Source organism: Cyprinus carpio, chromosome B5 (assembly GCF_018340385.1).
Source record: "Cyprinus carpio isolate SPL01 chromosome B5, ASM1834038v1, whole genome shotgun sequence".
In the NCBI taxonomy this organism is placed as follows: Eukaryota; Metazoa; Chordata; class Actinopteri; order Cypriniformes; family Cyprinidae; genus Cyprinus; species Cyprinus carpio.
In genome coordinates, this window is record NC_056601.1 from 448452 (window position 1) to 462328 (window position 13877).

The following is a 13877-nucleotide window of genomic DNA, read 5'->3' on the forward strand; positions in this document are numbered from 1 at the left end:
ATTATACTGACTTTGTCATGGGAAATCTGTGTTAATTAGTGCAAACTACTCAGAGACAAGCTAATTATTATTACATTTTAATTTGTAATTTGTGTGTTCTTCTATAGATACAGTCCCAAGGCATCAGAGAGATGACAAGAGTGGTCAAAACTCACTTATTTAATGAAGCCACATAAAAACAAACATAATAAAATATGGATAATGTTTTATTTCATAGGATCACATGTTTTTTTTCTTGCTGTGACCAAGTCTGTTCTGGAATTTTTTTATTTTTTTTTTTTATTTATTTATTTTTTTTGTGAGTGTGTGTGTGTGATAGTAAGCTAGTGGTGAATGTGTATCTCTTTTTTTTTTTCTTTGTATATTGTGGAAAGTAAGACTTTTTTGAATTCTTTTATGCTTATAACTGCATTTATTTGATCAAAATACGCTAAAGTAGCAATATTGTGAAATATTATTACAATTTAAAATAACTGTTTTCTATCTGAATATATTGTAAAATGTGAGTTATTCCTGTGCTGAAACATTTATTGTTATTAATGTTAAATGATTAAAACAGTTTGTGGAACCATGATACTTTTTTTTTTTTTCAGGATTCTTTGATGAACAGAAAGTTTCAAAGAACAGCAGAATGCTGTCACTTTCGATCAATGTACTGCATCCTTGCTGAATAAACGTATTAATTTCAAAAATATAATCTTATTGATCGTGTTAATTTAGAAACAGGCCTGGGAAAAAAATTACATTTCAGGGGATAAACAGGCAAAATTAATTAAAAACAATGCTCTGCTGAGTTTACAAAGTTCCTCTATTATCAGACTGTGCTGAGTTTCTTTAAGTTGCACTCTTCCTGTCATTCCAGCTCAGAAATCCAATTCAGTTTCCTGTGGGGCTTGGCCAATTCATTTCAAACTCATGAACCGAAGGTAATTCTATTCTTAATCTTTTGCTCATGATTCTCTTATGTTGTTGTTGACTTGCTCAAGTGTTCTGGTCTTAAACTAAGAGGTGTTGTGTGTGACCGTTCTCAAAGCCTGAGAACACAGTTAGATGTAATGGCTATTCATGTACACATTTAGAGAGATAATAGAATGAACTGATCACATTCATTCTTTTTAAAGTTCATTTACAGCACATTCATCTCGCTATTACAGCATTAAGTATAGAATAAGACATCAATGCACGCTAAAGCAAAAGCCAGGTCTTACATAAACCACTTGGCACAGACCAATTAGGACACACAGTGAACACTAATATATCACAGATTGGGCTCCTTCCTTGCATCTTCGCTGCACTGCTGTTCTGTTCGCTCTCTACAGTAGCTATAATAGCATCTGTCCCCTTTGGTATTGTCCATGGACGGTTCACAAACACTGGACAAATACAAATACAATACACATAAGACGAATGCACATCTCAAGCAAACATTTGTGCAGCTGCATGAGTCCGTCTTGAGAAAAGATAAACACGGCCCATTTGGTGAGCGCAGCTTGCTGCTCGATCTGAGAAAAACAGTTTGGCTTAAACATCATTCCACAGACTCCAATTCAAATATCAGCAAGATTAAAATGTTTAAAACGGAGTCCTTCACCAATTAGCCCACAGATTGTCCTGTTGAATGTTTAGGCTACATGTGGACTTTAAATGTGTGACAGTTTTGGCATGAATTCTCGGAAAAAAAGATACAAAAGCCGTCACTGGGGCGCTTTTCAAAAAGGAGTAATTTGTACCAATTTGGTACTAATATGTACATTTTAAGGTACTGAAGTACCTAAACCCTAACCCTAATTAAGCTGAAAAGCTGAAGTTTAATGCAGATGATACCAGTGGCAGAGTTTGGCTTTATACAGTAGAATCTTTGAAATCAAATAATTTACTATACAATATTTTTTTAATAAACAACTTTAGCCTCTTTTAACGTTGCTGGTTGAAACAAAATAGAGCCCAAAATGTTATTCTTGTAGAAAAAGTAGTTGATTCTATGGTGGCCGAGAGAGCTCAACACGCTGCAAATTAAAAAAGCCCATGCACATTAAGAAATATCTCCATCAATTTGACAAATGTTCACAACACAACCAAATAAAGAAACACTCTGCAAATAGGCACAGACCACCTCGGAAATGTTTAAGGGAACCGCAAAGTGACGAACATGGCTGGGACAAATGTGACCCTGCAGCACAGAAGCAGTCATCAGTAGCACAGTTATATTTGTAGCAATAGACAACAATACATTGTATGGGTCAAAATTATCCATTTCTCTTTTATGCCAAAAATCATTAGGATATTAAGTAAAGATGACTGGTTTCGTGGTCCAGGGTCACACATTTATCAATATTTGCTTTGACAGGTGAGATTTCTGTTTATTTTAACATCCTGATCATACGATTCCTTTGCTCTTTTTTTTATTTATTTATTTTTTATTTATTTAATATTATTACCCTATAAGCTGACAAAATGCATAATTACTGTAAATGTGAAACATTATGTAAGCTGGCTGACTTACTTTTACAACGTCAAAAATTAACCATAGCCTATGGTTTTACTATTAAAATTAATTAATAAATATATTTATTATATAAAAAACAGAAAAATAGTAACTATAGTTCCACCATGCACAAATTAACCATGGGTTTACTACACTAACCATAGTTTAACCATGGTATTGTGATATACAAATGGTAATAAATACATCCAAAAACATGGTTAATTTTCATGTTGTTGTGGTATTTTGTTGTGGTCTGTGCTGCTTGCACGCATTTGCAGCTTGTTTCTTGATTTGTTTGTGCTGTGAGTTTTTGCAGCGCATGTGCTGTCAAACTGATGAAGGTGTTTTGTTAATTTGCTGGTGTTTTCTGAAGTCTCAGCGTTTTGAGCTCTCTCGGCCACCGAGACTTTAAGAAAGAAATATTTTTCGCAGAAGAGATTTTTTAGGACTTTACACAGCGCAGCGATGCCATAGAAGAACCATTCAGACAAAGGTTTTTTAAAGAACCATCTCTTTCTTACCTTTTTATAATCTGAAGAACCTTCTTTCACCTCAAAGAATCTTTTGTGAAACAGAAAGGTTCTTCAGATGTTAAAGGTTCTTTATGGCACCATTTAGACAAAAAAAACGTTCTTCTGTGGCATCATGAAGCAGCTTTATAGGACTAACTTGATCTAATCGTCCACTTGATTCATTTAAAGATCCGTGGAGTCATGTGTTGGCATGAATAATCCATCTATTGGTCCCAGGCTTGGTTTTTACCCACCCTGACAGGACTTATTTTCTCCGCCTCCTCCATCTGAAACACTTTTTGGTTTGTGACCCCTTTTGTCCCAGATCCTGCGCTGGATCCTGTCTCGTTTGAGCAGACCGAGTTATTACAAAGCCGACCGGTTCTCCTGTGCTCCAACTCCAGACAAGTCCTGGAGTCCTTCCCATCGCCGTCGGTGTAAACCCGGTTCCTTCCACCAAAAGCCAAGGGGTTGGAACTGACCACAGGATCCTTCACATCTCCTCTGGATTTCCGTCGCGGTCTGCTCCCCGCCTTCATCCCGTCAAAGCAGCACGAATGCGTTCTGCACACCGACTGAAAACCCCTCTTAAAGTTCTCATTGTAGTAGCCGTAGATAATAGGGTTGACGCTGGAGTTGGAAAACGCCAGCCAGTGAGCGAATGGGAAGACATAGCCGCTCAGAAGATCCAGCTCGTCTTCCTTTAGACCTCCGTAATCGGTGAGGAGCATCAGAGTCCAGAGAGGCAGCCAGGAAAGCGTGAATAAAAGCGCCACCACACTCAACATCTTAATCACTTTGATCTTCTTTTGGGAAATGAGCGGCCTTCTCTCCTGCTGGGCTCCGTGAGACTGTCCGCTTTCCTGCTGATCGTTCCCAGAGATCACCGAGGTGGTGTAGAGTTTGATCCCGATGCGTCCGTACATGAGCGTGATCAGGGTGAGGGGAATGAGATAAATGTGCGCAAACAGGACGGTGGTGTAGACTTTCCTCATCTGTGGGCTGGCCCAGTTCTCGAAGCAGGAGAACAGCGGGTATGTGCGGTTGTAGTCTTCATCGTGGACCATGTAGTGATGCTCCACTCTCTTCACGGTTAACGTCACCGCCGACGGACACATGATCACCACCGCGAGCCCCCAGATCATCACTATGGTCACTTTGGCCACCAGCAGGGTGAGTTTGGGCTGGAAGGGGTACACAATGCAACGGAACCTGGAGGAGATCGGAACAGAGCTCTATAATAAACTCTATGCAAGTGTGAGTATATATATTTATGTACACCTATATTCACAGACCAGAGAAATGGTTAAAAAAAAAAAAAACACTTTCTCACGCATGCACATTCAGAATTGTGCTTTTTAAAAGCACATTAACCACTTACTGGGCTAATCTCACAATGTCCAGGTCACATTTCAGTCCAAAATCAAATTAAGAAAAAAATAAATAAATTATAATTTGAACAAAGAAAAGTAAGGCTTTCTTAGAACCATTAAGATTCTTTGTGCATTATTATTACTATGGCAACTAACCACATTCCCCCCACATTGACATTTTGTATTTTTTTTTAATCCTTAATCAATTCAATAGTGACTCTCATTAGATTCTTAAATTAGTAGTATTTTTTCAATGTATTTCAGTATTTATATATATATATATATATATATATATATATATATATATATATATATTCTTATTTAAATATATTTCTAATTATAAAAGTTTAAGACTATTTGCTACTCATAGATACATAAAACACTGATAATATAAGAATCATTATTAATAATGAAGTACTGACAATAATTGCAGCAGATCATCATATTAGATCGATTTCTGAATATCATGTGACACTGAAGACTGGAGTAATGATGCTGAAAATACAGCTGTGATCACAGAAATAAATTACATTAAAAAATGTTTTTATATATTAAATTCTATATTAAAAATATATTTTATATTTAAATTTATATGATTTTATATTTAATTTTTTAAGTTTTTATATATATTTTTTGGTGTATGTTTTTATATTTTTATTTGTTGTTTTACAATATTACTGTTTGATTTTTACTGTATTTTTAATTGAAAAAATGCAGTCTTATAAGTATATTATTAATATAATTAATAATAACATACATATATGTATATATATATATACATATATATATTAAGTAGACACATTAATTCTTTCTTATTTCTTTCTTTGAATTTGGCTTTTGAAAAGCTGGTTTTTGACCAGTTTTGTGAGATGCAACCTTGTGACGACAGCACTGACCTGTCCACTGCGATGGCCACCAGAGTGAACACAGAGGCAGAGACGGACATGCCCTGCACCAGACCACTCATCTTACACACTGTGTTTGTGAACGGCCAACCTGAGGAAAAGAACAAAATATGAAATGACTGACAAGGTAAATTGTGCTACACAAAACCCCCTCAAAACACACACACGCGCACACACACACACACACACACACACACACACACACACACACACACACACACACACACACACACACACACATACACACACACACACACACATCTTCTCGATGAGAGAATGCTGAATGCAGAGAGTGAAAGATTCTTCTCGTTTTATCAGCAGGATGTCTCAGCTGAATGCTGCAAATGTAATATCAGAGGAGTTAAAGAACATTCTCTTCAATCTTTTCCATGTACTGCAAAAACTTCTGCTTGGCAGGAAGATGCAGGGTTTGTTTTTTTCTTAGCTCTCCCTCAAGCCCAGGCCAAGAACAAAAGCTTCAGCTGCCCCCATTCTTCCTGACCTTGCCTCACATTACTGAATTTCCCCTAACATTAATAGATCTGTTCACAATGACTCACATATAACAGGAATGACTCAAGTCATTCAGCATATTTATACCGTATGAAATGATCTTTAATAATACTGTGGAGAAGCAGAAATAATATTGCAGTGCTATTGGCTATGGACATAATCAAGTTGCATTGACATTTTTATCAGGGCAGCAGTTATTAGCAGTAATGCATTCATCAGATGCTTTCATCCAAGAATTCAAGGTACTCTTTTTCTCTTGCATTCCCTGGGAAACTGTACATTTACTGACGCAAATTCATATACTAGCCAGATGAAGCAGGAATAAACAGACACTTTAGCACTATTGAGATGTTTTTAACCAGGAATTTACTGGGGTATAATGGAGCTGAATCTGCTGAACAAGTTATGGGAATTAAACAAGGACACAAGACCAGTATCATCCAACACTGCAGCATTAATTGTGTCTGATATTACAGTCTGGGTTCTGTAAACCTTTTTTTTTTTTCATGTTTTTGAAAGAAAGCTTACCAAGGCTGCATTTATTTGAGATAAACACAACAAAAACAGCAACATCATGAGATATTATTACAATTAAAAAACTTTTTACTATTTCAATGTATTTTAAAACGTAATTTACTCCTGTGATCAAAGCTGTATTTACAGCATCATTACTCCAGTCTTCAGTGTCACATGATCTTCAGAAATCATTCTAATATGATGATTTGCCGCTCAAGAAACATTTTTGATTATTATCAATTATTATGAAAACAGATGTGCTGTGGAAACTGATAAATTTTTTTTAGAACATGGAAAATAACAGCATTTACTAAAACAGAAATATTTTGTACCATTATAGAGGTCTTGTCCGATCAATATAACACATCCTTACAGAATAATAATAGAATAATAAATAGTTGATGATTTTTATTTATTTATATTTTTAACAAAAGATAATGACTCTAACCAGCCATTTTTATTGAATTGGACACAGATTATCAGTTTGAATGAGTCTGATGAGTCATTCACTCAATGAACTAAATCCAAATAAACATATGATTCACTTACTAAGCTAAAAAAAGTTGTTTTTTTTAGTATTATAATTGTTGAAATAAATAATTATTGAGTGCGTTTTTTTTTTTTGTGATGATGACAGCATACTTTTTTTGGTTGCACTTCATTTTACAGTATGTGCACTTACATGTACATACAGTGTACTTACACAAGAAAATATAAAGTAACTACAAAGATTAGTACTTCATGAGTAGTACCTAGTTATTACCCAGTTATTGTAGTTACTATATGGTATGTACATGCGGACAAAGATTGTAAAATAAATTGCAACCATTTTTTTTCTATTTATTAATTCTTTGACTAATAGAAAGTTCAGTTACACTTTATTTTAAGGTGTCCTTGTTACAGTGTAATTATACTTTTTAGTACTAAGTAATATTACTTAACTACATGTACTTACTATATGGTTAGGGTTTGGCTTAGGGTTACTTGCATGTAATTATGCATAATTTATTGTTATTATAATAGTAAAAACATGTAATGTGTAACAAGGACACCTCAATACCAAAAGTTTGTTTTTGTAACAATGTAAAAGTCTGTACTGTAACTTTTTGTTCAATTCCTTCTTCTCTTTTTATTTTTAAACCACTGTGTTGACAGATTATGTGTGGTCCTGTTCCAGCACCATAATGTGCAGACTTTGGACAGCCAGGAAGGGAGGTTTGAAGACATCTTGACATTAAGACATCTGGACTGGACAGAAAAAAATAGAAGGCCAGTGACCAGTGAGCTCTTATGTCCTGTGGTCTCTCTGTGAAGCATCAGTAGCCCACAGCGATTCCATACTTATGAAGAAAGCGATCAATACGGCCAGTTCTGTTCTCACTGGAGACCATTCACAAGAGAAGGATGCAGTCATAGTCCAGAATAAACAATCGTGGCATTCTTCCACTAACCAATAGGTACGCACAATGTTTTCTATCAGAAATTATGATTCATTGATAAGTGGACTATATTGCCAAAAGTATTGGCACCCTCTTCTAATGAACAGGTTTGACTACTTTAGTCATTTCCATGAGTGCAAATCTTAATGTTTAACCATGTAATATTATTCTAGGAAATTGTGTGCTTCTAATTTTATAGCAACAGTTTGGAGGTTCAAAAAGAAATGATTGACTGAGTCAGTGTGGAAGAACTTGACTGGTCTGAACACCTCTGGAGTGACTTTAAATACAGACCTTGAGCTAAGCACTCATCACCAAACACCAGTGACATGTACGTACACTATATGGACAAACGTATTGGGACACCCCCTTCTTTAGAACAGAAAAAGGCACTTCCAGAACTGTGGCAACAAAGATGGAAACGTAATTCATGTATTTAAAATGTGTATTTTCATCTCTGTTGCAACAGTTTTGGAGGTGTCTAAAATGACTGTATTCATATGTACAAGTGATTGGTGTTTGGTGATGAGTTTTTGTCTCAAGGTCTGCATTTAAAGTCACAGCAGACCAGTCAAGTTCTTCCACACTGAACCTTGTCTTATACACAGAGCCATTGAGATGTTAGAATAGAAAAGAGTCCTGTCCAAACTGTTGCTTTAAAATTAGAAGCACACAATTCCCTAGAATATCATTATATGCTTAAACATTAAGATCTGTACTCATGGAAATAACTAAAGCAGTCAAACCTGTTCATTAGAAGGGGGTGTCCCAATACTTTTGGCAGTATAGTGTACCTTGTATGCAATGCAATGCAAATCACTTTGGATATGCATAAATGCACAAATGTGCATGTAGCTAGAAAAAAGTAGTGCAAGAGACCTTTTATCTTGGAGCACGTGTAGAACCTGAAGCTGTACTAATGTGTACTTACGGTAATTGTGTACTATACAAGATTTTTGTGTGTTTGCTACTTCAGGTGTTATTTTTATATCCATTATAGGAAGTGACCATCTCTAAAGCAATCAGAGATGCTGCATGCTAGCTTATCACAGTGAACACTTTGGTGAGTCACGTACGAAGATGCAGCTCTCAGTTCTCTATAAGAGTGTGCAGGCGTAGCTTTAACAGAGGGTTGATGAAGGAAACATAAAGGACAATGTACAGTCATTATCGCAAAAATCAACCCAGACAGAGTGATCAGGATTTTGTATTATACTGAACCATTTTGTGGTAATGACTGTCTGGCTGCGCATTATCCTGCTTATATGGCTACTTAACGAATATGTAACTTAATTGGACATGATGTATCCATTTGAGTTTAAATCTGATTTGGACAGACTACAGAAAAGCAGGAGTTTTAAAAAGAATGGCCAGTGCTGCCATAGACAATAGTCTGCTGAATGGACCAATCAGAAGTATTCAAAAAGGCACATAATAAATTAGAATGTTATAAACAATGTAACAGCCTGAGGAAGAATGTAATCTTTGCATCCAGAGCACAGCAGGCAAACAAACAAACAAACAGCTCTTTCAGAGAAAAACAGGTGCATGGAGACATCAATACTAAATGTGTTTGGCAAACTAAACAGTAGTTTCATCAAAAAAAAAAAAAAAAAAAAAATGTGGGTAGAGTTTAACAAGAACATGTTGCGTAAACTATATAGGTTGTTATTTATTAAAAAAAAAAAAAAAAAAGTAAGAAAGAGACAGACTGACTTTGCTTCACACTAAGCAAATTCATGTTCTTTCAATCCTAAGTGCACTAACAGAGATTTAAAGGCCAGTGTCTGCTGTAATGTTTCCAGTGCAAACTAGTGGTTTTTGTTCAAAAAAATGCGTTGATATGCTTTTAAAGCCTTTTAAAGAAAGTGCAAGAGAAAAGAAACCACTGGTGGAGTGTGAGGCCTGTTGAAAAGATTAGCACACACTAGCTGGCCATCAGTGCATTTTGTCTTTTGAATGCTGGTGTGGTGAAGTCTAACAAGCTTGTTGAACAGCAGCTCTAGCTAAAGGTCATTTATGGGGTATTATGTGCAAGATGGTTTTCTGGTAATTGCATTTCCCCTGTTTATTTACAGTTGGCAAGAGGCATGAAAATCTATTCTAGACTGCTAACAGCAAACATTGCACAAGTTTTTAAAAAAAGACGATGTTTTCCTGGCTGCAACATCTCATTGAATAATCTGAGGTGATATTATTCACTGCAATTCTTTTTAGGTTTTGTGTGGTCCAAGAAAACTATACTACTCACTTTTGCTGGTTTGCATCAGCTCTATATTTTGATAAAACACAACAAAAAAGAGATACGTTTTAAATTATTCTTAGTTTTATTAGTGTGTACTATAATATATTTCTCATTTTAATTACATTGCATTCAATCCACTTAATTGCAGTAAACCTAATCCATTTTAATAATGGATCAACATATTATATAATTTATTCAATCATATTTTATTATAGCATTCATTAATATTTTTGATTTATTTTATTTTAATACTTTCAGTTTTTGTATTAATTGTAGCTGAAGTTTTAATCATTCTATTAATGATTTAATGACGGTTTTAGTTTTAGCCAACAACAACAAACGCTCCATTTGGAGCCCACTGACTTTCATTGTAAACACTGTTCAAAAATATCTCTTGCAGAAGAACATTTTTGATTGAACTATCAAGGCCAGGCATGCTCTGCTCCAGAAACTTTTTGCAAACGTGATAGAAGAAAGTATGTTTTTGTCCTCATTGTGTGACAAAGTTAATCCAGTTTCTCAGAACGAGCAAGGACATGCAAAATGTGCTCAGAAAGAGCGTTTTCTGTTCTGACCCAAATCCAATACTTGAAAAGAGCCTTTTGTTCTATAGAGCCAATAAATCCAATAGCAAGAGCAAACATAAGAACTAACATATGTGCTGCTGCCAGTGAATGTCAGAATAGGTCAGTGCTGCATGAGAATTAGCACTAGATTTAGAACTGTGGGACTGATGCACAAGCCTCCGTAATGCAGTGGATAAGAGCAAACCGCCCAGTAATAAGAGAGATCTGCTCTGTGGAGAGATGCTCAAAGGGTATGCTTTTTGCCATGAGTGCTGGGGAAGGTTTACAGACAGGATTAAGACAGGGTATTTCTCTCTCTCTCTCTTCTGTGTGTGTGTTACCTGTAATGAGATTGTCCACCAGGGTTGTCGGGATACAGAAAACGCCCACCAGAAGGTCGCTCACAGCCAGGTTGAGGATGAAGAGGTTGGTGACTGTTCTCATCCGCCGGTTCTCCAGCACAATCAGACACACCAAGCCGTTTCCCACCATGCACAGCAGGAAGATGAAGAGGTAGGCCACGGTCAGAGCGGCAGCCACAGGTAGAGAGTGCTGGTAGTAAGGGTAGTAGGTGATACCGGTGTGGTTGGTGACGTTACTGTTGTTTGCGTAATCATTCTGGAGAGTGCTGTTCAAATAGAGCTCGGAAAGCTCTTGCAACATCTCCATTTCTGCTGTGCCGGGTCCCTCTTGCTTTGCACCTGATGGCGAACACACACACACACACACACACACACACCACAGCAGAGCCAAGTCAAATCAATACTGTCAAAATGGAGACAAAGATGACTTTTGAGTGTAAAATGCATTCGTGCAAAGAATTTGGGCACAGGAGTGCATCAGGCTAATGGGAATGTGCAGTCACTTTCTACAGATGCGTCTGATGCGTGCCTAAGAGATTGTTGCTCATTGTTCATTTATTTTTTTATTTTTTTTTGTGATTTCATGCATAGTGAGTTTAAAAAATCCATGCTATTTGTGAAAATGTACTGTACTGTAGGGACAAAAATTGCTTTTGAAAAATACAACATTTGTATTACACTCTTTTGCACTATAAACACACACACACACACACACACACACACACACACACACACATACACATACATACATACATACATACATACAATTATATCCATCTATTCTTCTGCACTCTAAAAGATGCTGGGTTATTTCAACCCAGCTTTGGGCCAAATATGGACTAACCCAAACCACTGAATTAATTTTTCAATTAAATTTTTAACCCAAAAGTTGGGTTAGTCCATATATATATAGTTTACTCTTCTTGGCATTGGTAATTTTTAAATACATTATACACATTTTGGAGTGGTTTATGCATAAAAAAGCCAATAGTGAGAAGAAAGACAATATGCAGTGTAGGCTTAGAGTAGGTTGGTTTTGGTTTTGAATTATGTGTTGTTTGATTCTGAAATTAATTAAGACCAAACCCTAGAGTAAAATAAATATGCTAAAAATGTATTTGTAATACATTTACTTCATGCTAAGTCTACTACGAATAAATTTACATAATTATGTACTTAATAAAAATACCCTGCAATTAGTATACTAAACTGGTATACTTAAAGTTTTGTAGGTTCACTTCAAATATCTTGCATTTAAAGACCGATATTATTCAACGATCATATAATCCTCATCAATAGTGACATTAAAATACATTTTAGGCTTAATATTAAGAAATAAATGCACAAGTAGTACCCCAAATAAAGTTTAATTATAATTTTTATATCAGTAAGTCTCAAGTGATATGTCAGTAAATATGTTAATAGGTCTGAACTGTACTTAGTAGGAACTAAATGCATTTTAAATACAGTATATTACTAAGGGAATGTGGATGATTTTACATTGCAAAAAAAAAAAAAAAGAATATATCCAATAAGATTAAATATTCTAAATAAAATATTATTAATAATCTTTAATACTACAAATACACATTTGATAATGTATTTTTTTCCATCCATGATATGTAGATGCTTTTACATTGAAGAAAGTTTATATATATATATATACACACACACACACACACACACACAATAAGATAAAACATTTCAATTTAAATTATTATTAATAATCTTTAAATATACATTTAATAATATAATTATATCCATTAATTAATTCACCAAACTTGTCCTCTGTAGGGCCATGGAATAAATATAATTTTTTATAAAAGTTTATTATTCAGAGCTTGGCAAATTGTTTTAATGCTTAAATCTTACACCAGTTGGAATAGTTTACACATAAAAATGCTAGTGGGAAAAGAACTGCAGTGCAAGGATACATGGTTTAAATTAAGGTTTTGGTTATAATCTTGTTTAGATTCAGAAGCAAAAATGATGACAAATTACAATCCAGTATGCAAATGATGACGGTGTCATTGCTTTCAGTGGTGGAATACTGAACATTCTGTGCAAGTTAATAGGTGATTTTTATTTTTAATATTTTAGCACACCTATTGGGAGATTGGGATTGAGTCTGTACATTCACTGGTTTGCGCTGAAATAATTTCATTAGCTGAATAGATAAAGTCATAGAACGGTGGTTTAGAAGTTTAGAACGCCTGCAGAGTTAATTGAAGTGAAATAGTTTTGTGTTTGTTTTTTTATGATGGAGAAAAATGTGTTTTTCTTTGTACTTGTGCAGGTCTGCCATCCTCTTTTTCCCCCAGGTACTGTACAGATATACACAGACAGTAATATATGTAACACAATGAACAGCACTGTGAGGGAACATTCACTGGAGAGATGAAATTGAAATTTTTCTTCTGTTTCCAATGCTTTCAAACTGATGTTTCAATGGAAGATATAAATCTATGCCTGGGGCATAGATCAAAACAATTAAACATTACAATACAACATAATTATGTAACCACAGACTGACCAACATGAATATAGCGCACAAAGACTTCATGAGCACACTGTGAAGTTTTGTACTGTAAACTCTTGTGAATCAAACAGATTAGACACCACCCACAAGGTCTGAATTTCTCCAGCCAGAAACAGCATGTTGGAGCAGGAGTTGTGTCCTGTGGTGCAAAGCTGTTGAATTTGCAGCACGTCATAAAACAATCGAGGGAGACATGCTGGGAAGTGAGAAAGTAAATACCCTCAGTATTCTGTATCAATCTCTGTCTCAGCTAGAACTGAAGGCTTGTCTGTGTGACTCAGGATACACTGTCTGCAAGGTAGCTGTAAGTGACTAGGTAGCCATGCTCATTTTTTTTCCTTTTCGTTTAAAGGTCCGGTATTCTGTTCAATCTTAGAACAAATTCATTAAAAAGAAAAAAAAAAATCACAGCATTCACTTAA

The 13877-nt window shown here is 35.4% G+C and overlaps 1 protein-coding gene across 1 annotated transcript; it reads right to left on the reverse strand.

The window, feature by feature from the left end:
- Positions 1 to 2242: 2242 nt before the first annotated feature.
- Positions 2243 to 11252, reverse strand: LOC109088352 (neuropeptide FF receptor 1-like). Its single transcript, XM_042723503.1, has 3 exons — positions 10896 to 11252; positions 5267 to 5366; positions 2243 to 4209 (listed from the first exon to the last, which is right to left on the reverse strand). Exons 1-3 carry the CDS (start codon positions 11221 to 11223, stop codon positions 3222 to 3224), a joined length of 1416 nt encoding a protein of 471 aa, XP_042579437.1. The 5' UTR covers positions 11224 to 11252; the 3' UTR covers positions 2243 to 3221.
- Positions 11253 to 13877: the final 2625 nt, after the last annotated feature.

Coding starts and splice junctions, on each gene's coding strand:
- LOC109088352 (XM_042723503.1), bottom strand. CDS start 11,223: ATGGAGATGTTGCAAGAGCTTTCCGAGCTCTATTTGAACAGCACTCTC. Junction 5,367..10,895: donor GGTGGACAATCTCATTACAG/GTAACACACACA, acceptor TCTTTTCCTCAG/GTTGGCCGTTCACAAACACA. Junction 4,210..5,266: donor GTGGCCATCGCAGTGGACAG/GTCAGTGCTGTC, acceptor GATCTCCTCCAG/GTTCCGTTGCATTGTGTACC.